Source organism: Labrus bergylta, chromosome 11 (assembly GCF_963930695.1).
Source record: "Labrus bergylta chromosome 11, fLabBer1.1, whole genome shotgun sequence".
In the NCBI taxonomy this organism is placed as follows: Eukaryota; Metazoa; Chordata; class Actinopteri; order Labriformes; family Labridae; genus Labrus; species Labrus bergylta.
In genome coordinates, this window is record NC_089205.1 from 30185979 (window position 1) to 30211471 (window position 25493).

The following is a 25493-nucleotide window of genomic DNA, read 5'->3' on the forward strand; positions in this document are numbered from 1 at the left end:
GAAAAATTCAATGGCCAGAAAAAGCATAATATGGGACCTTTAAAGTATTGCTTCAGTTATTCCTGGACGTCTTTATTTGTTATTTTACCCAGAAACTTACCTCTGTGCTTTTCCTGTGAGGGAATGTGTCAAAAATCATATCAGAGGTACAGACAGCTGCGTGAACGGCGGGAGTTGCTATGGATACATCATCATTTGCGTGAACGGCGGGAGTTGCTATGGAGACATAATCAGCTGCGTGAACGGCGGGAGTTGCTATGGAGACATCGTCAGCTGCGTGAACGGCGGGAGTTGCTATGGATACATCATCATTTGCGTGAACGGCGGGAGTTGCTATGGAGACATAATCAGCTGCGTGAACGGCGGGAGTTGCTATGGAGACATCGTCAGCTGCGTGAACGGCGGGAGTTGCTATGGAGACATCAACCGGCCGGTTTAAAGGGGTCATATTATGCTTTTTCTGGTTTTATATGCTCTTCAGTATATAAAAATTTGTCAGTGTGACGTCTTGTCAGTGTGAGATCACTGATCGAAGCCCATTGGCTTGTTGTGGCCCTGCAGCTCATGTTGCACGCTCATTAACTTCTGTAGCACGCCCACGATATGCCGCAGCCTGCGGTAGCACAGTAGTGCTAAGGTGCTAATGCACGTTAGCTTGAGCAAAAGACGGACTTGGAAAGAAGATTCAGCTTCTTCTCTCTGTGGAGATTCTGATGCTTCTGGAAGTTCACAACCACAACATGTAAGTACGCTTCATTAATTGTCATTTTTATTTGTTTGAAAACAACTTTTGAGCTGCTGGATACTTTAGTTCTGTGAAGGCTGTCTGTAGCTGAACTGTAAGCCTCGGCTAACATGCTAAGTAATGCTATTTTTCTAAATTAGAGCAGTACTAAACTATTTATCAACTTTCATCTAAAGCGGTAACAGGTATAGCATTGTTAACCACCCTCAGCATTATAGGACTCTGCAAACGGCTGACATTGTTGTGGTTAGCCTCTCTCTAGGTTTTGTTACTTGGTATTTGTTTATTGGTGTGAGAAGCTTGAATGGTGCTAAAGTTCGGGTTTATGACCGTGGTTGGAGACGGTCTCATGAATGTAAAACCCACTTTGTTACAGTATCTGAGCTTTATAAGACTCGGCTAACTTCCCGGCTAACACAGCTGTTGTTATCCTCTTTCTACTCTCTTATCCACCTCTGAGTAAAACTGCTTTGTTACGTGGTGAATTTTTATCGATGTAGTAAGCCAGACCATTGCTAAAGTATTGATAATTGATCTAAACAGCTCGACCAGTGTTCAGGTGGTGTTGTTTAATTATGGCACTGACTGCAAAAGAACGGGTTAACCCATATATATATATATATATATAAGATGTGTGCAGCAGGCACTTTGTTTTGAAAGATGTGTGGTCTAAATATTTAGCTATGAACAAGAAGACAGTGCATTTCTGAATCATGTTAGATTGCCATGCTAAATTTGCTATTTAGGGTTAGGGTTAGGGTTAAAAAGCTTTTTTCAGAGTACATCACAGCAGATTACACAGACAACAAGCTCCAGTATCCTAACGAGTGTACGAAGGTTCCATGATGAGGTTGGGTGGCAGACAGACTCCCCACAAGTCTCAGAGGCCACACAGACATACCTACCTCCAAAGGGGTCATCAGTCCACACACAGTTGGCCTGAGGTACACTAAGGGACAAGCAAAGGTACGCACACACACCTAAAAAATTGTCCAACTGCTGAAATCTGAGCAAGAATATCAGAAAACTGTGATTTCATTACATGATTGCTGGTTTCAGCTTTTTGTATTGTAGCTTGTTGCTGTCTGTGATGCATAACAACGAACATGCTGAACGTAATAAAGCAACAACCTCTACAGGATAGCTGGTCTATAAGGTGGCAATCCTCAAATCCAAAAAAAACATACACAACATACAGAGAGTTACAAATTATTTTATTTTTTAAACCCAAAAGCACAATCTATTTTTAAACCTTTAAAGTGATAAATAACTATTTAAATATACCTTCAAAGTCTTTGTAAACATTTCCAAAAAACAGATGAGTGCGAATAATGAGCAATAACCAAACATTATGAAATAGATTTTTGTTCTTGAATTACTTTTTTACAGGATATGTCGGGGACTTGATGGCACTGGTGTTGGAGGAGGTGTTTCAGGAACCAGAACCATTCATGGAGGAGCTGCAGAAAATACCTGACTCTCAAAAAGAAGGAGGGGTGGCTCGACACGTGTCCAGGTGTAGTCAAGGGACGGGATGAATTCAAAAATGAATTTGATTGAAGATGTAAATCATTATTTATAATGAACATACTCTTCTGCAGTTCTCTGTGATGTTCTCCTCTGAAGATGTTGTGGATGTTTTGAAGTGTATATGGGTTTAAACAGTCCTGGATGTTTGTGGTACAAGGAACAGGCAGTGGATTCATTCTCCTGATGAAAGAAGAAGATACTGATTAAAATGAAATAATGTTCAATAAGAAGGAAAATAATGACAGAGGAGGAAACATTATTGCATGAGATATTGATCCAACAAACACGTGATTATCACCTGAGCTTTTGTAGTCAAAGTAAGTCTATGATGTCATTGATACTTACAATTGTTTATTTAATTTTTAATCACATCAAGGAGGTGATATACAATGCAGAACAAGGTGAGTCGCTGCAATAAACAACGTACAGTACTAATGTAAATACAATAAAATGTATTGTACAGAACACATTTGTGGTGCTGTGTATGCTGCAAAATAAATACCTCCAACACTGAAACGTCTTGCTCATGCCTTCGTGGCAAAGGTTGTTGTGTTTGTTCCTCCTCTCTGTCAGATTGGTGAAGTTGCCATTGCCGTTTGCATACCGGTGTTTTTGCTCCCCCTCGGAGCCAGTAGCTGCATTCCCAATATGGTAAAAGGGGCGGGAAGAGAGCCGGTGCATGGAGCGGCAGTTCATGAAAACAGACACTTTGTTAGAACTTTATCTATTGTGAACATACTTTAGTAGATACATAGATTAAATATATGAACCCCAAAAAGGGCAGAATATGGACTCTTTAAATAAATTTGGTTTGTACAAAATAAATTAAAATTTGGGTCGCAATTTCTCTTTAAGGAGTTGGTGGTGGGTCCTGAGGCTGAATGGGATGAATGGAAAACCGCCTTGAACACACCTCGTGGCCACTAAGAATATCAGGTCATGCCATTTCACTAATGCCCCAGCAGTTTTTTTTTCAGGCCCTGGAGAATGACATTCTGAGGTACTGGTTCTCAACTGGTTTAGCCTCAGGACTCATCACCAACTGCTTAATGAGAAAGTCCCACCCAAACTTCTGATATTTCTCAACCATTTAGATCTGTTAATGAAAAAAGGTTTGGACCTCAGACAGTACAAAACATGAGACAGAACAAAGAGAGGAAAACAAAACAAACATGTTTTAAAAGTGCTTCATAGATTTTTTGACACTTTTTTTCCCCAGGCACACCTTCGCGACCCTCTGAAAAAGGCTAAGCGACCCACTTTTGGGTCCCGACCCATGAGTTGAGTACCACTGTTCTAAAAGACATGTTGAACAAGGTTGTTTTTGTCTACCTTGATGAATTTTGATCTTCTCCAGCCAGGGGAAGAGCACGTGTTACAATGGTTGCTGGAGAATCAACAATTTGTCAAGGCGGAGAAAAGATTTCCAGGGTTTGCTAACTTCTATTGAGATTTTATTAGGAACTATAGTTCTGCTGCAGCCCTTCTCAATGCTCTCATTTGCCCAGGAACAAGATATGCATGGAATATTGAAGCTGAAGAGGCTCTTTCAATCCCTCAAGGAGTGGTTCTCCTTGGCTCCAACCATCAACCCCCAACACTCCCTCAAGAATTAAATACAAGCCCAGCTGGATGCCTGGGCATGCTAATCCCCGGCAGCACCAACCCAGACTACATCTCTCCTCCTGGGGCATTCCGAGGCGTTCCACAGCTAGATGGGATATATAATCGAAGGAACAACCCACATCTACAACCTGTTTCCATCGGGGGAGGTCGACCTGGAGGTGGTCAAGACCTACGGGTACCTGGGGCTGCAGTTGGACGACAGGCTGGACTGGTCATCAAACATGGACACTATCTGCAGGAAGGGACAGAGCCGTCTGTACTTCTTGAGAAGGCTGGGGTCCTTCAACATCTGTAAGAAGCTGCTGCAGATGTTTTACCAGTCCGTGATGGCCAGCGTCCTCTTCTATGCTGTGGTGTGCTGGGGAGGAAGCAGCAAGAAGAGGGACGCAGCACGGCTGGACAGACTGGTGAGGAAGGCTGGCTCTGTGGTGGGCGCAGAGCTGGACTCTAGGTCATAGGGTCTGGCTTACAACCTGGGTTTTCACCACATCTAAAGCAGCTGTGTCAGGTGAAGGAGGAGGCCTTTAGGAGTGGGGACCAGTATCTGTACAAGCAGGCCAAAAACCAGCTGACAAAACAGATCAGAGCAGCTAATAAGAGCTAAAACACAGCTTCTCAGACGACCCTGCGTCAGTTTGGAGAGACCTGCAGGACATCAACTACAGTAGACCCTCCTCCCAACCTGTAGGCACAATAGACTGGCTGAAGACCTGAATAGCTTCTACTTCAGCTTTTCCTTTTTTTGGACATCAGGAGAAACTCCCCTTCACCCACTCTTCACACTCCCAAGAAATCCAGCAGCCCAAGTCAACTTCCAACAGCAGTTTATTTTCTTCAGAGCAGAAAATAACAAGCAAAAGGTGGGTAGCAACAACCCTAATCTTTCTTTACATCAAAATAAAGCAAACAAAATGACATTTGTGAAAATCACTTCTGTGTGGTGCACAATTTCTTACAGTGTTTAAATTTACATACAGTATATTTACAAAACAACTCTCTATTTAGCTATGTACACACGCTAATCAATCTTAAAAATGTACTATCTTTATAATCTTCAAATGTCAAGCTGGCTTTGTTTGAAGTGGCCGGAGAAGGAGCGAGCAGGCTGCAGCAGCTGAGATTTTAAAAGCTTCAGTGTCAGCATTCAGCCACTACCGTCATGGCAATTCTCTTTTCTACCTCCACTCAGCAGCAGCATCCATCACCACCTGATTAACCTAGACACACTACTGACACAGATACACACCCACACACTGCAGGGGCAGAGACAGGGGTGCACATTTCACTATTGACATGATCAATACATAATGAGGTCGTGTTGGGTCAATACCTCATGTAAATTAATCCATCTGTTACACAATAACATCATTTATTATCATGTGAATTAGCATCTTTGCACGTCACACACCAGCACTATTGTCTCATGTAGGCTTGTACATTTAATGCTTTCGTTGATTTTATAATATTTCATGTTTTACTTTTCTACATAAAACACAGTCTATCAAAGTCACATTCCTCGTATCTGTGAACATACCTAGCAAATAAAGCTGATTCTGAGTCCAGGATTCTCTTGTACCTCAGAAAGATCTTGTTTAATCTCAACATGGTGTTACAGTATCATTCAAATATAAAAGAAAAACAAATGAACTAAAGTATTTTATTCTTTATGATTTTTCATATCACTGAGGATTGTAGGTAAGAGTGATCAAACATTTACAATCTAAGTGATGAAATCAGAATAATTCATTAGTTTGAAACAGAGAGAACAGAGTCAGCTGATCTTCAGTCAGCAGAGTTTCTCAGACTGACACAGAGACGCTGAAGAACCATGAGACCAGATCCCAAACCCAGGATAGAGAGGTTCAGTGAATGTGGTGTTGAAGGTGTGGAGGTGGATCAGTGTGTCAGAGGAGACTCTGTAGAAGGACAGAGAGCCAGCAGGACAGTCCACATACACTGCTACTCTGTTAGAGACAGAGGAGGAGGAGGAGGAGGAGGAGGAGGAGGAGAAGGAGGAGGAGGAGGAGGAGATCTTTGTTCTTATGTCATTGTGACAGACAGAGTAACCTTTATCAGAGCAGTTCAGACTCCAGGACTGATCATTATCTCCAAACAAACATTCATCACTGTTTCCTCTCTTTCTGATTCCTCTGTAACTCACTGATACAGAAACCACTCCTCTCCACTCGACCTCCCAGTAACAGCGACCAGTCAGACCAGTCCTACACAGCAGCTGAGGCCAGTTTTCAAATCTGTCTGGATGATCAGGATATGACTGAAGCTCCTCCACACGTGTCACCTTCCTGTTGTTGTCAGACAGTTTCAGTTTTCTGTTCACTGTGTTTGTGTCCAGTTCCAGCTCACAGGCGTCTGATGGAGAGAACAACAACACAGCTGCAGGTTATCATCTGTTCATTCATCAACAACTTTACTGACACTTACTGAGAGTCAATCAAACTTACAGTTCATATTCAGCACTGAATGATGTTTGACACTGAAATGTAATAATCCACTTCTAATCTAGTTCAAATGTAGTTACCATGGCAGTCAGGATGAATGGAGATCCAAATCAACAAACACATGCAGTGAATAAAGTCTGACTAATCAAAGTGCAGCACAAAGAAGCTGTGAACCATCTGCTGTCTCCAACTGTTCTGTCCTCAGAGGTCACATTCAGCACAAACAGGAGCCTCATTTCCACTTTCACTGTCACACACAATGTGATGTAGTCACACCCTGAATCATCTGTGTGCTCATCAATCCTTGTGTCTATGGCTGGGGGATCAAACTGTCTCCATAGGACTTTGGGAGACGATGTCAATAACAACAATAAACTTTGTACATTTTACTGGATAAAGATGGAACAGCCTATCACACAGAGAGGAGAAGGACACGCCCACTTCACAGTGTAAACTTTAGTTTGAGCTGCAGTAAATAAAGTGGAGGTCTGATCCAAAAACAGAAATCCCAAAGTGGAGCTGAAAGTGAACTCCTGTTCTCCTCCTTGGTGTCATGATGTCACTTCTATGGACGTGAACAGCAGCACCCTCAGCACACATCCTGACAAATATTCACACTACAGATATTAATTTAGATTTATGAGGATCAATATTTAAAACATGATGTGATCATATGTTCATATGAGCCAGCCCTTCTTTAGTGTGTCGACCCGTCAGTGAACAGAAAGGATTAGAACAGTGGTTCTCAAACTGTGGTACGTGGACCACCGGTGGTACGCGGGCTCCCTGTGGTGGTACGCAAAGAAATCTCCACAATGTTTAAAAAAAAAAAAAAAAACCTGTTCAGCATAAAACGCCATTTTTTATTGTTGTCGTGCTCCTATCTTATCTGTCTTGTATCTTTGGGTTGTATTTATATCAAATGTGTTTTCCCCTCTAAATTAATCTAGTTTTTGTAACAAACAACTTTAATCTGCTCAATTTTTGCTCGCACTCAGACATGAACAACAACAGGAGTACACCTCACGTTTTGAAAAGCTCCATTCGATATTCTGTCATATTTCAGTCCTGAAACAACAGCAAGCAGCTGAATATCTGTTAATATAGACCTACATTAACAGATATTCAGTTAATGTAGACCTACATTAACAGATATTCAGTTAATATAGACCTACATTAACAGATATTCAGTTAATGTAGACCTACATTAACAGATATTCAGTTATTTATTGGAGTTCAGTACACAATCAGCAGCAAGCAGCTGAACATTTTTAAAACGGAGCCAGGAGGAGCTTCAGCTGAGATGCATGTACGGACAGTCGCTCACCCTCTCTCTCTCTCTCTCTCTCTCTCTCTCTCTGTCTCTCTCTCTCTTTTTTAGATTTGGGTAAATGTCAGAGTTAGTTTAAGTGTCAGTTCTAGCACTAGCCCTTAGTAGTCCTATAGTGTGGCTGCCAACAGTCAACAATAAATAACCTCCTGATTAAAATGTGTGTAGAAATAGGCCTACAGTGTATTTTAAGATCTACCATAATGGTGGTACTTGGAGAGCAAAATATTTTCGGAGGTGGTACGTAGTCTAAAAAGTTTGAGAACCACTGGTTTAGAAGAAGAAGAGCAGTTTGATCCATCAGACTAATCAGCTGTTTCATGATACTTTATCTGTTCTGATCAACTCTAAACACATATTTATTATTGATCTTCATGGACTCTAATGTCAGATATGTTGGAGTTGGATCACTGTGTTCACTTTGTGTGTTTTGATCTGAATTCTAAAATCTTTCAATCAGAGACAAAAACAGAAACTCATTTCTTTAACTTGAGTTCAAAAGTGACGAGTCCTGTCAACAAATACAAACATAGACATTTCATGAAGTTCAGGTGGATTTGATCCAAATGGTTTGATGTAAATAGAGCCAAATGTAATCTGTAATTGTCTTTCATTCATCATTGATGGTTGTCAACACAAACTGTTTCTGTTGTCATTGAAGGAAAGGAGCCTCGAGGGTGGAAGTCACAGAGAGTGATGATAAGAAAGGAGGAGATGAAAACTTGTGATGTGAAATATGAAGCAGTCTAAATGTTTGTGTGTCTGTCCATATCTGAAGTGTTGAAGTGATTGTGATTGAAATTCAAAGTGATTATCCAGTGATAAGATAATCACCATTCATCACATCCAACAGAAATGTATCGTTTAGAGCACACACGTTTTGTGACTTCCAGCTTAAACTGGAACATTATACATTTCTGGATTATCACTTTTATTTCAGTTTATATTTTTTATTGTTTAATATTTCAACTCTCATGAGTTTCCATCACCCTCACTTTTATCATCACTTTGTGTTACTTCCAGCCCTCATCCAACATGTGCTGCTGTGTTCTGATGAAGAGAAACGAAAACACACTCACACTTCCTCAGACCAGGTTTCAGTGTGTGCAGTCCACCATGGTCCAACCTGGAGGAAGAAACCAGATCAGAATATACTTCATACATCTAGATTTAAATCCACCATTAGTTCATCATTCAGAAACAGTGAGACAGCTTCTGTATCTGTCTGTCTCTCGCTAGACTTTCACTCTGCTGCCACACTGGACACTGAAATAACCAGCGCTACTTCAGAGTTTGGAATTCTAATATTAATACTGCAGTTGCATTCATGTTGTCTGTTGTTTTTCTGTGGGAGCTTACATGTTTGATATAATGTAAATATTAACTGCTTTTGTTGTTAGTTTGTTCATCAGCAGTGAATTATATTCTATAAAACCATCGTGACAGTCGTATCCCTTACCCGTGACAAATACAAAGCATTTCTCTAAAAAAAAACTCAGATAAATTTTTTTTTAGCTTTTAGCTTTTGTTCCAGCCTATGGTTTCAAGAATGATTTATTTATAATTCTAAGATAAGACTTTGACTTATAAAGGAAGACTTTACCTTTCATCTCGTGAAAATAAAATGCTGGAATAACGTGTTTTAACGAGGCTTTTTATGAAGGCTGTAAATTTAAAAAGTTAGACTATAAAGCTGTCAGACAGTTTTAATGTTGTAAAAATATAATATTATTCTCTGAGGGGTATATGAAGAATAAAGAACAAATAAAGTGTGACTGGATGCCTTAAATTTGTACTGAAGTACTAGCTTATGTGCTTACATTCTAACACTGCTTACCTGGCTCATTCATCAAGTCTTTTAGATTAGCAAGGGTCATGTTGAGGACAGGTTGGATAGAGGAAATGTTCATATCTTCCTTTTGGAAAGTGAGGTTCATGCGGTTCACCACAGCCAAGACATCGTTGGCAAGTGGGTCAATGCAGGGAACGTGTACGTCAGGATGCATTTTCTTAAACCTTTCTCTACCGGGCAGTTTTTTGTAGCTTCCTCCTCCTCCAACTCCAGCACCTTAACTGCCCTCTCCAGGGACAACCTGCAAATTGCCGATGGTTGCTTTAGGCTCAGCAGATAATTTTCCTCCATTTCATTTTGGAGTTTGTATAGTCTGTGTGTTTGGATGGGAGAATTCTTGTAGTAGGTGTAGATGTTATTGATAGTGGTCACATACCGTAAAATCCGGTGTATAAGACGCACTTTTAATACCTATTTTTTCGTCTTAAAAGTTGGCTGCGTCTTATACACCAGTATAAAATAATGAAACACGCGCCGTCATTACCGCAGGTGCAGCTGCCACTACTGCGACCTGGTGCGATCAAAAACCCTTCCCCATTCATTGTGTATTGAAAGCTGGTTGCACGCTGTGCTGGAAAAGACGGCGACACAGACCAGTGTGGCTGCGTGACTTTTTTTCACATCTTTTCTTCCTCAGAAGGTCATAATCATGCATTTACAGAAACAGTGGTATATTGTTCCAGTAAATAAACCTTGTGGAGTTCTCTTTTGATTGAAAGACTCCTATATTAAAGTTAAAGAGTGACCAGCGGAGTCGGGCAGCGCGACTTGCAAGCTAGGAGTCTGTGCCTCTGCCTCACAACTTTCCCTGCAAGCTGAGAGCTCAACTACCGTACTGTAGCTAGTAGGAGCGTAAACTCCCGAAGGTGAAAAAGACGGGACTTTAAGAGCGACACAGCTGTACAGAAAATGCACGTTGTAGACATCGCTGAACACAATATAAGTCGTCACGCAGGAAAACAGTTTAAAGTTTTTATTTCTCTCAAAGAGACCTTAAAAACAGGGTGTGTCTTATATACCGGTGCGACTTATATTCCGGATTTTACGGGAAAGTACTTATTTGACGCACTACCCTGGAGGCATCGCGGGCAGCCAGTGCAGTTCGGTGTGCACCACAGTGAATATTTACGAGGTAGGGACTGTCATTCTGACACAGTTGTTGTGCAACATGCTTTTCAATTGCAGCACTCTGGCTAACCACCCTGGAAGCCATAATGTGGCTTCGGCTGGTTTTGTGATCATTCAGCGCAGATTTCTTCATAGTTTTGCACCGTCTGGTAAATCTGTTACTCATGTTAGCTTTTCTGAAGACGTCACAGAACATTTTGTCATCTTCGCTCTGAAGCCACGGGAATTCTTGCTCCCATTGAACACGGTAATCCCTCCTTGCTCCCACATTGCTGTAACTTGCTTGTCCCGTAGCTTTAGCTGCTACCTGCTGATTATCTTCATCAGTTGTAGGTGCTTATTCTTCAGCCTCCTCCACCCCATCAGTCCCTCTTTTTTCACCACGTCTACCATCATCACCAGCGAAATCACTTTTTCAAAGAACTCAGTACACTGTTGTTTCAACAGTTTGTGACCATCATGCAGATAGCTTAACCATGCTATGAAAACAACCATAGACAACGAAGTCATGCAAGTGAGGTCAGCCTACAGGACAAGACAATGACTAATTAATTATGCACACTCGTCACCAACTGGACTGGGAGGTCTACTGCAGGTGCTTTACATGTGGTTAATGACAGAGTTGTGTGAGAATTAGAAAGGAGTGGTGGACACCCAGTGATTCTAATCAGTCAAAACCTTCAGATTTTTTTTCATCATTGTTCAAAAAATTCTGTCAAAGACGGAGAATATTCGTTAACGCGACCTCTAGTCTGTCTGTACCTCAGTGTCTCCAGTCTGCAGTGTGGATCCTCCAGTCCAGCAGCCAGCAGCTTCTCTCCTTGTTCTCCTGGATGATTGTAGCTCAGGTCCAGCTCTCTCAGGTGGGAGGAGCTTAGAGCTGAGGCCAGAGACGCACAACCTTCTTCTGTGATCAGACAACCTGACAGACTACACACACACACACACACACACACACACACACACACACACACACACACACACACACACACACACACACACACACACACACACACACACAAACAGGATCATAAAAAGGAATAAAAAACTGATCTTCATATTTAACTTTCTTTATTCCAGTCCAGCTTCCTCAGACTTAAAGACTGGGAGCTACAGAACGAGCTCAGAGCTTTACAGCTTTAATGTGGTAACATACAGTAACTAAAACTTTAAACCACTCATTAAAGGAACATTTAATAAATGATGCATCAAGAAAACAATCTAAGAGGAATAATCTGGATCAGCTGCACACTAACCTGAGAGTGTCCAGTCTACAGAGAGGACTCTTTAATCCAGAGGACAGCAGCTTCACTCCTGAATCCTGCAGGTTGTTGTTGCTCAGGTCCAGCTCTCTCAGACTAGAGGACTGGGAGCTGAGGACTGAGGACAGAGCTTCACAGCTTCTCTCTGTGAGGTTACAGACACTCAGCCTGAAGAGGATTCAGAAGAACACAGATGAAAGCAATTAGAAACAATAGTTGTTATTTCTGAATAAAGAGAACTACATTAAACCTGGATAGTTATGTGGACACATACAGAGCTTTGTTTGAAGCTTTGATCACAGGCAGCAGCCTCAGAAGAGCCTCCTCTGAAGCAGAGTATTTCTTCAGGTCAAACACGTCCAGATCTTTTTCTGATGACAGTAAGATGAAGACCAGAGCTGACCACTGAGCAGGAGACAGTTTATCTGTGGAGAGACGTCCTGATCTCAGGGACTGTTGGATCTCCTCCACTAGAGAACGATCATTCAGTTCATTCAGACAGTGGAACAGATTGATGCTTTTCTCTGCAGACAGATCCTCATTGATCTTCTTCTTGATGTACTAGACTGTTTTCTGATTGGTCTGTGAGCCACTTCCTGTGGGTGTCAACAAACCTCGTAGGTGATTTTGATTGGTCTCTAGAGAAAAACCGAAGAGAAAGCAGAGAAACAAGTCCAGGTGTCCATTTGGACTCTGTAAGGCCTGGTCCACAGCACTCTGATAGAAAAGTCTTGGGTCAGGTTTTTCTCTGAATACTTTAGACCACCAGGATGTTGTTTGTTCTTCTGACATCAGATTGACTCCAGAGTTGATGAAGGTCAGATGGACATGAAGAGCAGCCAGAAACTCCTGAACACTCAGATGGATGAAGCAGAACACCTTGTCCTGGTACAGTCCTCTCTCCTCTTTAAAGATCTGTGTGAACACTCCTGAGTACACTGAGGCTGCTCTGATATCGATGCCACACTCTGTCAGGTCTGAGTCATAGAAGATCAGGTTTCCTTTCTGCAGCTGCTCAAAAGCCAGTTTTCCCAGAGACTCAATCATCTTCCTGCTCTCTGGACTCCAGTGTGGATCTGTCTCAGCTCCTCCATCATACTTGATGTTCTTCAGTTTGGACTGAACCACCAGAAAGTGGATGTACATCTCAGTCAGGGTCTTGGGCAGCTCTCCTCCCTCTCTGGTCTTCAGCACATCCTCCAGAACTGTAGCAGTGATCCAGCAGAAGACTGGGATGTGGCACATGATGTGGAGGCTTCTGGATGTCTTGATGTGGAAGATGATTCTGTTGGCCTGCTCCTTATCTCTGAATCTCTTCCTGAAGTACTCTTCCTTCTGAGGGTCAGTGAACCCTCTGACCTCTGTCACCATGTCAACACACTCAGGAGGGATCTGATTGGCTGCTGCAGGTCGTGTGGTTATCCAGAGGCGAGCAGAGGGAAGCAGTTTCCTCCTGATGAGGTTTGTCAGCAGCACATCCACTGAGGTGGACTCTGTGACATCAGTCAGGGTCTCATTGTTTTTAAAGTCCAGAGGAAGTCGACACTCATCCAGACCATCAAAGATGAAAACAACCTGGAACTCTTCAAACCTGCAGATTCCTGCTTCTTTGGTTTCAGGAAAGAAGTGATGAACAAGTTCCACCAAGCTGAACTTTTTCTCTTTCAGCACATTCAGCTCTCTGAAAGTGAATGGAAATGTGAACTGTATGTCCTGGTTGTCTTTGTCTTCAGCCCAGTCCAGAGTGAACTTCTGTGTTAAGACTGTTTTCCCGATGCCAGCCACTCCCTTTGTCATCACTCTTCTGATTGGTTCATCTCTTCCAGGTGAGGCTTTAAAGATGTCTTCTTGTCTGATGGTTGTTTCTGGTCTGTGTGGTTTCCTGGATGCTGTTTCAATCTGTCTGACCTCGTGTTCATCATTGACCTCTCCAGTCCCTCCCTCTGTGATGTAGAGCTCTGTGTAGATCTGGTTCAGAAGGGTTGGGTTTCCTGCTTTAGCAATCCCCTCAAACACACACTGGAACTTCTCCTTCAGGTTAGATTTGAGGTTATGCCGGCACACTGCAGCGACAGTTCCTGAATAAAGAAAGAACTGAAATCAATGAACAGATCCTGATATAGATCACATGACTATCTGAGTTTGGAACTTTAAACCGTTTTTTCCTTTTTCTAAAATACTAAATCTGTTAAAATGTTCTTACTGCTCTGCAGACGGTCAGCCAGCTCCTCCTGCTTCATTCTCCTCAGGAAGTGGAGAGTGATCTTCAGAAAATCTTCTCTACAGCTTCTCCCCTGCTCTTCATCCTCACTCTGACTCTCTAAGCATTCTGGGTAATCTGGACTCAGAACTCTCTGGACTCTCTTCAGCTCGTTCTTCACAAAGGTGACGATGTTCTCCTCCAGCAGCTGGAACAGAAGGAGACACTGGATATTTAATATAAACTGGTAGAACTCAACATGTGGTTCATCTGTCAGTCTGAAGGTCAGCTGGTCTAAACAGAACAATAACTTAGCATTAAATTATTGTAATGATAGTAAATTATATAACAGTGTGTTGAGCAGACCATAAAGATGGAGTCCAGGTCTGTTGGATTCTGCTGGTCTGATTGATCTCTGTGAACCTCGGAGCTCTCCTGTTGAACTCTGTGACACAAGAAAACAATGTGTCATATATTATGAAGCTCTGAACCAAGATATGAGTCTTTTAACAACAGAGTCAGAATGTTAATTTTTTCAATTCTCACCTTCCATCAGCAGGACGTCCATCTTTAAAGTCAATAGGGAAACCTTTAGACCAATCACTCTTCATGGACACACAGCTGGGTCTAGGAGAGTCTGGTCTCTGTCTCTTCATCCTGATACAAACAAACAGCTGGTTAATGAAAGCTTTTAGAACAAAGATCATTTTTAATCAGATTGTTCCAGTTCAAACTAGCAGATGGATAATCAGTGATCAGGAGGCAGAGCTGAAGTTCTCCACAGCTCTCTCTGTTTCTATTAGAACAGTATCTCACTCAGAATACAGACAACACTGTGTCTGTCCTCAGATTCTTTAGACTGATGGAATCAAAGTTAACAGAAGAAGACTCAAACATAAACACAGCTCAGAAAGATGACACCAGGAACAATAAAGGTTAGAAGTCCAACCTGCATTTTCAGAGAGAAAGAACTCAGGCTAGCTACAGACAGATGTTCATGAAGATACTACCAGTGGCCACCAGGGGGGGCAGAAGGACAACCTGAGAGAGTGATCTGTCGGAACAGGAGACTGGCTGGACCTCTGAAAGAGAACCATGAACAAGCCGAGGCCAGGCTGTTTATTGGGAAACAGGAGCAGGTGAGGGACAGACTGTGGACTGAAAACAGATGTTGACCAGGCTGTCGACGTGGAACGAGGCAGGATTGGTGTTTGGTCAAAGGACTTCTTCTGTGTCCCCCACATGAAAATAACTTTACAAGTCATATTCTATAACTTAAAAGAATATCATCTTGTTAAGTATGTTTAGTATTAGAAAAGCTTATATTAATAAAATACAGTATATCTAACTTTGACTTAATTAGATATTCTGGTTAACATCGAGCTAGATTTAACCTGAAAGGAGCTACAACAATGGTTTATCATATCTCAGCAGAGGAACAAGATTGTTTTCTTTATTTTGAGGATGAGACCACTTAGAGAACTTCTGGATTCAAGAAAGTTCAAAAAGGACACAAGTTAAAGTTTGTTCATAGAGAACAGGAATCCTTCCTCTGTCTCTGATGATTATAAAAGTGTTCTTGTCCTGAATACTGGACTCAGTGTAGTTAATGAAGCATGTTATGACTGTGGCTCTTATATTATGAGCTTTGTCTTTGTCACGTCTCTCTCTCTCTTTGTGCTGCAGGTGAGTAGGATAGAGGGGAAGGTCTGGGCTGTTTAAAGAAGAGAAGGAGGTGTATTCTGAGGGCCTCTGGTGGAGAAGTAGGAGAAACAGGAGAAACAGGAGGAAAGTACTGGGAGAGGTGAACATGGACTGAAGACAGGAAGTGAGAGTGATGTAAATGTCTGAGGATGAAAGAGTTGTAGAAAAGCAGAACAGAGCTCTTTGTCTGTGCTGCCTCTGACAAAGAGCTGCTAAACTGCCTTTCACTGTTTTTATAGCAATGACATTAAAGATCTATTCTTTTATTTTCTGTTGTAATGATCCGAGGGATAATTAGAAAAAATATGACCTCTGCTCATCAAGCTCCATCTTTGAAATCAGCTGCTACTCTGTAAACTGGATTTCTATTTAAAGAAACACAAACTCAGTGATATGGTTTATCATGATGAGTCTGATCACTCAACTCTTTGACTGGTGAACACTGTGATGTCACTGCTGAAACAATAAACTGATGAGTCCTACAACACATCATGAAGCTCTGAGACAAGATATGAGTCTTTAAACAACAGAGTCAGAACATTAACTTCACTTTCACATCTCACCTTCCAGCAGCAGGACGTCCATCTTTAAAGTCAATAGGGAAACCTTTAGACCAGTCACTCTTCATGGACACACAGCTGGGTCCAGGAGAGTCTGGTCTCTGTCTCTTCATCCTGATACAAACAAACATTATTAGTTACTGTGAGCAGCAGATGAGACAGTGATGATGATGGAGTGAAGTGAAATCCTCATCTCACCTCAGAGCTTCATGTTCCTCACACAGAGAGGTTTTAGAGGGAGGGACCCCCTCCTCTGTGTCCTCACACTGATCCATAGCAGAGCGCCCCCTGCTGGAAGAGCTGCACTCTGTCACAACAACAACACTGATGGAGTTCAGCTGCTGAAGTCACATCCACTCAAAGATCTTCAGCTGTGGAGGAAACAAACAGATGAAGCTGCTGATTCACCTTCATCATCATCACCTCACTGTCAGTCTACAAACATCACATCTACCTGGTTCACCTGCTAACATGATCTAATCTTCTGTTCTCTCTTATAGGAGATGGTATATTACTGTCAGATGTTCTGTACTTGTTAGACTGCTTATCCAGCTGAAGTACTAAACTAGTTCTAGGTTCTGTGTGTATTCACTGCACAGTCTGTAACTAGGACATGAATCACTCTTTTCATTTCTGTAATCATCTCATTCTCCTTATTTGATGAATTCTTATGTTTTAATTAAACTTTTTTCTCTCCTTGTTTTGCTGAAACGTTTGAATTTATGCTCCAGCATCAATAAAGTTTTATCTTATCAGAGGAGGCTTTACTGCAGGACTTTGAATCATAAAATGGATTAAAAAACGTTGAACACGCCCAACAAGTCATTTATTAACCAAGTATGACTTTACAGTTCATAACAATTAAACAACAAAAATATTTTCCCTTGATTCCATGAATTTTAATGTCACTGAAATTATTTTTATCATATAATATACAAGTATACTGTACAAAGCAGGAACACCAGCCTGCTGGAAAGTTGAAGTCAAATATTTATTTTATTCACTGTTTCATTGCTTTGTCTGTAAGGTGACCTCGAGTGACATGAAAGGAGCCCAAAAATAAAATGCATTATTATTATTATTATTATTATTATTATTATTATTATTATTATTATTATTTAAGCTGTTTGAGAGAGTTATTAAAACTTCTTCTTATGAATTAATTCAGAACGAGTTTCACGGTAAACAAACATCATTAAGAAAAATGATGTTGAGAACAACACTCACACTGATGAGTTTTAATTAGAATATTTAAATCACAGAAGATAAAGTGATTATCTCAATGAAAGAAACTCTGAATTTTCCAGAGCGGGCTCGTCTTCAATTGTGTTAGCACAGTTAGCATGGTTAGCATAGCCTGCATCGTGACTGAGTCACTGATCATTGTGTTTCCTTCACTTCTGCTGTAGTCAGAGCAGCTAATGATCCCGGTGGCTAACTGTTAGCTTACAGCTCTTTTACACTCAAATTAAATGAGAGTCTTTCAAACATTTAAAAAAGTGTCTCTTACCTTGAACACGGAGAACAGATCTGCGTCACAACAGGACTAAGTCAAAGTCAAGTCTCCTGTCACCAGGAAATACCAAAGTCTAATAATCACCATAGCAACAGGGAATCAAAGGTCACAGCTTTATTATTTTATTGAAGGAAGCTTGTTTATTGTGTCAGATGATTTACAAAGATAGATCCTTTATTACTTTGATATCAGATATATTGTGTGTATAGAAGTTTAAAGTGTTTGAGGCAGTCTGTTGTCCTGCAGTGGTCTGTAAAAAAAGGAAGAGCTGCTGGGCCCTCCTTACCAGGAACCAGGGCTGTGTCTGAAATCACTCACTCATTCCCTACTCACTATATAGTGAATTAGATGTAGTGGACTATATAATGCACTCACTCAGCTAAATAAAAAAAACATTTTGGACACTACTCGCTCACTCGCCGGCCGCTGACAGTGACGTAATCACTGTCGCACAACTAAGACGTCGCTCATGGACGGCTGGGGATTTACAGTCATCAACACTGTGAACAGCATGGATTTCAGTGATAACTAATATTATACTTAGCATATTTTTCCACATTAATCAAATATAATGAATAAATGTATTACACGTTATTTTCAATAAATAAATACCAACCAAATATTCGCGCCACAACTTATTGGAGTGTCTCGTGCCTGACTTTATCTTTACCGTTACTCCGTTTCAAAACTGTGAAAACCTTTATCACTTAACGGCCTTTATAAAGCTACAGATTGACTCTGAAAGATGCCACCTAATATCAATATTTCTGTTTTTCTTTTGACTCTTATTCAACTTATTTTATTTGAAGAAGAATCAGAATAACTAGAGAAAGACAGAGAGGACTGAGACGTGCCGCCGTTGCTATACTAGCAAGACGTAGCCAAACTGTAAGTTAAAAGATGATATTAGTCCTTTGCATTTATATTAGATAATGTGGAACTACAGTATGTAAAGTTGTAGTGTCAGACTACACCCCCTCCTGGGGACACTTAGACATGTCACAGTATTGTAGCCACATAAATCTTCTACTGAGTCATTTTGACATACCTTTTGATCACATTACATTTAAAAACATCATATCATGAGAATCAATATCTTTATTTACAGTTCAGACATCAATCTCAGTACTGCAGAGTGAACCGCCATGTTCCAGATCTGGCCATGTATTTTGATGGCCAAAGTGACCTCCGTCCTGACTTCCGCCTCTCCAGACCCACCATACTCCACCTTATCGACATCCTGCGCTCACCATCTGACCACGGCTGGGGATTCGATCTGGAGATTCTTGTTTTTTTGTTTTGGTTGGTAAGCGCCACGTCTTACCGCGTGGTTTCTCGAGCCTTTGACATTCCACGCTCAACTGTACATGACATTGTACACAGGGTATCAAAGAAAGTAATCGGGCTAAAGAACAGGGTCATCTACTTGCCACCCCAAGATGACCTTGCAAGAATTGGTGCAGGCTTTGAAAACCTGGCAGGATCCGTGGCTTTCAGTCGTGTTGTTGGCAGCATCGATGGCTGCCACATAAGAATTAAGCCTCCAAGTGATGACGCTCAGTGCTATTTTAACAGACAGTTGTTTTACTCAGTGCAGATGCAGGCTGTGTGTGACCACCAGTGTCAAGTTTTAGACATATTTATTGGGTATCCAGGGTCAGTACATGACTCTGGTTTTAAAAAATAGCCCACTCTTTGTACAGAGCCTGTTCCCACCTGAAGGCTACTGTATTTTGGGTGATATCCCTGTGTGTCACGGCCAGTCACCCTAATAACACCATACAGGGAGCCTGTGAGAGGTGCAGTGGCAGCTCGATTTAACAGGCACCATTCAAAGGCCCGTTCAGTTATTGTCAGGGTTTGAGAAAAACTCAGAGGAGGACCCAGACGCAGATCTAACAAAAAATATTTATTTAAACAAAAAGGCTAAAGACAAACACACAACTTACTACAGTAGAAAACTAGCCATGAGGAAACCATAAGCAACACTAGAGCACGAGGAAAACAGACATCTACTGACACTGATAACTGACATACAAACAACAATGAACTGACACAGAAGGGAAGAAACACAGAGACTAAATAGAAATGGGGTAATCAAACACAGGTGAGTCTAATAACACAGGTGAAGACAATCAAGGCAGGGAGAAACACTGAGGACAATACAAAATAAATCATGAAACACTAAAGACACACAGAACTCAAGAGTCTAACAAAACACACTAGAACACGAGGATAATAAATGACAAAATAAAACAGAAAACACTGAAGACAAAACTAGGAAACCATCAACACTAGGAAACATTAACACACAAGGGAAACAAGCAACACTGGGGTAAAACAGGGACACTCAAATTCAAAACCAAATCATGACAGTTATCGAGCGGGCCTTTGGTATTATGAAGGCTAGATGGCGCTCCGTCTTTTTCAAGGCCCTAGAAGTGAGCCCTGTGTTCTCTGTGGAGGTGGTGGCTTGTTGTGCCATCCTCCACAATTTCTGCCTCAGGGATGGCGACACAATTGAGCCAGTTAAAGAGGCACTGAGGCCGGATGATGGAGACGGCCAGCTTCAGCCTGACTCGCAGTGTGGGGAGCAGCTGCGTGGACGCATGGCTGCTGCTCTTTCAGCCCTGATTGAAAAGCCGCCAGCTCTGGATGATCATGACTACAATTAAGAAAAAAATACAGCAATATTTTTGTTAAGACTTGAATTCATGTAAATAGTTTAATATTCAGTGTTAATAGTTGTAAATATGTAGTTATTAGTAGTTATCAGTTATTTATAAAATCTTCTTCCTTCTTTCTTAAAAATTAGCCGAGATGTTGTATCAGTTACTTTAAAATCAGTTCTTTCAAGTTTCAATGTTGTGATGTTGATGGTAAAAACTGATTCATAAAACATTTATTTTAATGTGCAGATTTTAATTGTATCACATTTTTTCTATAATCTTTTCCATCAAACTCAACAACCTTTCCTCCCTGGCCTCATCTCTCCTAACTCTCTGTTCTGCCCTTTCTTCTGCCCTCTCCAAAAAGTTAAGGATGTTGTCACCACCACCACATCTCTGCCTCCTCTGACCCTCTCCCTGGCTCTCTCTCAGTGTCAGATGGCACTGAATCAGGGGATTCTGGCTGGGACATGGAAGAGTTCTCTCCCCATGCTGAGGCAATGAGGCATGGAGGCCTTATGGATGGCCTCCCACCTATTGCCTCATCCATGAGGGAGAACCACTTCCATGTCCCAGCAGTGGCCTCCCCTGATTCAGTGCCACTCCCTGTGAGCTCCTGCACACAATCACATACATATCAACTATTAGCTATGCACAATTATACATGTTAAAGTCAATTTCAGATTCCGAATACAACATAGGAAGATACTAAAGGAGAACATGAAGTGCCATTTCTAATCTAAACTTTAATTATCCAGGGCTACAGTTAAATACAACAAATACAAACCTTGTACGTTTTCTTCAAGTTCTCCCACTTTTTATCCGCCCGAGCAGGACTGACTCGATCAGACAGCAGCATGTCTTTCAGCAAAGTTCTTCAAAATGTAAAAGAAAAACATACAAATATATTACACAATAGCCTACAAAGTGTCTCAAAATCATGAATAACTATAGCCGACTAGAAAGCTAAAAGTCAAGAACATTTGACCTCCAATATAATGACACATCACAATAAGAAAGCTATTAATAATAATGAAATGTCTCACTCTCATCCTGCAGCAGCAGCAAACCGCCTCCCGCTGAAGGTCCTTCTCCCTCCTCAGCCGGATCAGCTGGGCTACATCGTCATCAGTCCCTGAACAGAATAAGATCAATTTTGCTCCGGTACTTTAGTGAAATGCCAATGCAATTTACCGCTGACGCTAGTTAGCAATGCTAACATGCTACTAATGGTGGCTAAAAGATAGCTAAAGGCTAATGCTAGCTAGCTGGGTTTTTACCGTAGAGGCGTAATTATAGTACCTGTGATATACAAGTTATAACGTGTCTCATAATCCTGAAAAGCGGAAATCCAAAGTGAAACAATCGTTGAACATTTTAAAAGTCAGCTCCCGCTGCACGCTTTCGTGGTCCTGTCTGTCGGCCATTTCTTCTGTTTGAACCGCAATGCATGATGGTATATATTGCTCGCATAGTGACCATCGCTCATACACTACTTTTCAAAATGCATTGTGGGATACATTGAGTGGACTATATAGGGTATGACCATGCTCACTCAGAATTCGGACAGCACTACAAAATGGCGTGTCCACTACATAGTGGATAGGGAGTGATTTCAGACACAGACGAGGTGTTCAGGATCCAGGTGTTCAGGATCCAGGTGTTCAGGAACCAGGTGTTCAGGATCAAGGTGTTCAGGATCCAGGTGTACAGGATCCAGGTGTTCAGGAACCAGGTGTTCAGGATCAAGGTGTTCAGGATCCAGGTGTTCAGGATCCAGGTGTTCAGGATCCAGGTGTTCAGGAACCAGGTGTTCAGGATCCAGGTGTTCAGGAACCAAGTGTTCAGGATCCAGGTGTTCAGGAACCAGGTGTTCAGGAACCAGGTGTTCAGGATCCAGGTGTTCAGGAACCAGGTGTTCAGGATCCAGGTGTTCAGGATCCAGGTGTTCAGGAACCAGGTGTTCAGGATCAAGGTGTTCAGGATCCAGGTGTTCAGGATCCAGGTGGTCAGGAACCAGGTGTTCAGGATCAAGGTGTTCAGGAACCAGGTGTAAAGGAACCGGGGGTTCAGGATCAAGGTGTTCAGGATCCAGGTGTTCAGGATCCAGGTGTTCAGGAACCAGGTGTTCAGGATCAAGGTGTTCAGGAACCAGGTGTAAAGGAACCAGGTGTTCAGGATCAAGGTGTCCAGGATCCAGGTGTTCAGGATCCAGGTGTTCAGGAACCAGAGGTGTTCAGGATCAAGGTGTTCAGGATCCAGGTGTTCAGGATCCAGGTGTTCAGGAACCAGGTGTTCAGGATCAAGGTGTTCAGGAACCAGGTGTAAAGGAACCAGGTGTTCAGGATCAAGGTGTCCAGGATCCAGGTGTTCAGGATCCAGGTGTTCAGGATCCAGGTGTTCAGGAACCAGAGGTGTTCAGGATCAAGGTGTTCAGGATCCAGGAGTTCAGGATCCAGGTGTTCAGGAACCAGGTGTTCAGGATCAAGGTGTTCAGGAACCAGGTGTAAAGGAACCAGGTGTTCAGGATCAAGGTGTCCAGGATCCAGGTGTTCAGGATCCAGGTGTTCAGGAACCAGAGGTGTTCAGGATCCAGGTGTTCAGGAACCAGGTGTTCAGGAACCAGGTGTTCAGGATCCAGGTGTTCAGGATCCCGGTGTTCAGGATCCAGGTGTTCAGGATCCAGGTGTTCAGGATCCAGGTCAGGTCCTCAGATTCATGAACTCCAAGTTACTAAAAACTGGTGACCTGATTCAAAGGATGATGATGATGAAGTATCATTAGCTGTTGTTTATCATTGAATAATAATATATTCATAAAGCTCCAGATTAAAAAAGTGTTAGCTCATGACTCCTTCCATAAAGAAGAGGTGTAGACTGTACTCTGTGTAATATTATCATCATCTTACTGACATTAATGAAGCATCTTTATTTCACTTCATACTACTTCTCTTTCCTGTCTGAACTTGTTGGATGTCTTTTCTTTTGAAATGTCTGTTTAACTTTAGCTCTGATAAAAACTCCTGTTCCCTGTAAACTGAGTATTTGATACGAGACAATGAGAATGAAGTCGACCTCGTACCTGGTTTGAAGTGGTTCTGTAATCATGTGATCAGTCAGCATGGCGGCAAAATAAATCTTCCATCGTCATCGGAAACGACTTCCTGGAAAACGAATCATTCAATGTGGACGTGACGTTCCTTCACACTCTGCAGGTGAACATTTGACCAATCAGATGAAGCCTCAGCTTGTTGTACATTTAGTGCTGAGAGCGAGGTTAGCTAACACGATGGCTGAGGCAGAGAGAAGAGCGAGGACGATGATGATGATGATGATGATGATGAAGACATGGTGCTGAAAGAGAACAGCGTACCAAAGAGTGTTCAGGCTGCAGCTTTCAGCCTCTCTATCAGGATGAATTGCTGCAGCATGCGTGCATGTGGTGGCGCTGTGTACACCTCCATAGCTCATCAGTGATTTCTCTGTGAAGATTCTCTTTCTCCTCTGCTGCTCATCGTTTGACTCGTTCCTTTGATTCACATAGTTTCAATATGAATATATTCTGTGTGCTACCACTACAGGGCACTATAACCATGATATTTATCCTGATGTAAGACAGGAAGCTGCTTCTTCTAGACCATGCCTCCTGATGACATCACTTCCTGTGCTGTGATCTGAAAGTATGAGCTATGAGACAGAAATAAGTCCTACCTGTGTTCTAAGTGAGAGCACACTGAGACGGTCACAAAGAGCGTCCACACAGCACTGCTGCTGATTGGACTGAATTCAGATGGAGTAGAGACGACGTGGTACGTACAAAGATACCGTATAAAACATGCAGAGCAGCAGGAAGACACACTCACTGTAAATATAGCTGTAGAGATATAGCAGGCCTTAGCATTAGCTTCAACACCTGTTGTTACTGTGAGGAACAGAAGGTGACTAAAGCATCAGGTATGAATAATGAGGGCCTGAACACTGTATGAGCACATTATGAAGCTAACATTAGCAGCACCATGAACTAGCTGGCTTCAGTAGCTAACTACAGCTACACAGTTAAAACTTCTTCACACACACACACACACACACACACACACACACACCTCCATGTTTACCTCCTTCAACTTATCCCACAAATAATCTCTATAAACACACATTATTAATGCACATCTGTAGAGCAGGGAGCAGATGGTTACTGTCTCTCCATGTTTTTATGGTCATACGAGCCAACAGAGACTAAACGCAGTGACTCCATATTTGGTCCAAACTGAGTTCACGTTTGCTTTACTTTAAAAACAGATCAGAGCAGAGAAGAGTTTCATTTCTGTGAAAAGTGTTTTTTAAATGTGTTGTGACTCAAACTGCAGTGACTGCACTCTGACTGTGTCATCTGTCATCTACCTGCCAGCTTCACATTCATTCAGCTAAATACACATCTGAAGCTACACACCTCAACTTTCATCAAGGCTAAGCTAGCTGCTCTCATAGCACAGTTAGCCTTAGCTACAGCTGCTACTAAAGCTGCTAGCTTAGCTGCTAACTGATCTCCCCCTGGCTGTTATCTGGAAATAGAAACTATATTCTTGATAAACTCACATCTTGTGTGTTCAGTCTGTTTTTCTACACGACTAAATGAAGCAGCAGCTAAATGTGATCATGATGAGAACAGTTCAACTGCTGTTAAAGATAACTAGCTTAGCATAGATCTCAGTGACCTTTGACTGGAGGGGAATTCATGTGATTTGGTGCTTAAACTACCTCTAAATCATAGATTTAAATATAATGATGTGTTGATTTATTCCATAGAAATATGACTCAGAGATACATTCAGACTGTAGATCAACAGTTTGTGGTTGTAGCAGCTTCTATATCACTGATGTTCACACAGTAAATGGACCTATTACAGCCTCTCT

At 41.8% G+C, this 25493-nt stretch overlaps 2 protein-coding genes and 1 long non-coding RNA gene across 29 annotated transcripts in view; all 3 read right to left on the reverse strand.

The window, feature by feature from the left end:
• LOC114919286 (NLR family CARD domain-containing protein 3-like) overlaps positions 1–25493 on the reverse strand; it is a 155238-nt gene that overhangs the window by 76730 nt on the left and 53015 nt on the right. For 14 of the 27 annotated variants that reach the window (XM_065960426.1, XM_065960440.1, XM_065960441.1 and 11 more), the window contains exons 1-4: positions 17907–18058; positions 16595–16767; positions 16400–16510; positions 14679–14789 (exon numbers count right to left, since the gene is read on the reverse strand). In XM_065960426.1, the coding sequence (XP_065816498.1) occupies positions 14679–14789; positions 16400–16510; positions 16595–16671 (299 nt within the window). In that variant the 5' untranslated portion in view covers positions 16672–16767; positions 17907–18058. Of the gene's footprint in view, positions 1–14135; positions 14341–14498; positions 14578–14678; positions 14790–16399; positions 16511–16594; positions 16768–17906; positions 18264–25493 lie in introns of those variants that run through there. The other 13 variants (XM_065960442.1, XM_065960438.1, XM_065960449.1 and 10 more) reach the window with 7 other exon arrangements.
• LOC114918386 (tripartite motif-containing protein 16-like) lies at positions 4709–13303 on the reverse strand. The gene is made up of 7 exons (XM_065960493.1): positions 13139–13303; positions 12547–12570; positions 12207–12493; positions 11927–12100; positions 11433–11600; positions 8770–8816; positions 4709–6271 (listed from the first exon to the last, which is right to left on the reverse strand). The coding sequence occupies exons 1-7, from the start codon at positions 13301–13303 to the stop codon at positions 5688–5690; spliced, it is 1449 nt and encodes a 482-aa protein (XP_065816565.1). The 3' UTR covers positions 4709–5687.
• Positions 7187–7731, reverse strand: LOC136180496 (uncharacterized). Its single transcript, XR_010667132.1, has 2 exons — positions 7532–7731; positions 7187–7469 (listed from the first exon to the last, which is right to left on the reverse strand). It is a non-coding gene; the product is annotated as an uncharacterized lncRNA (long non-coding RNA).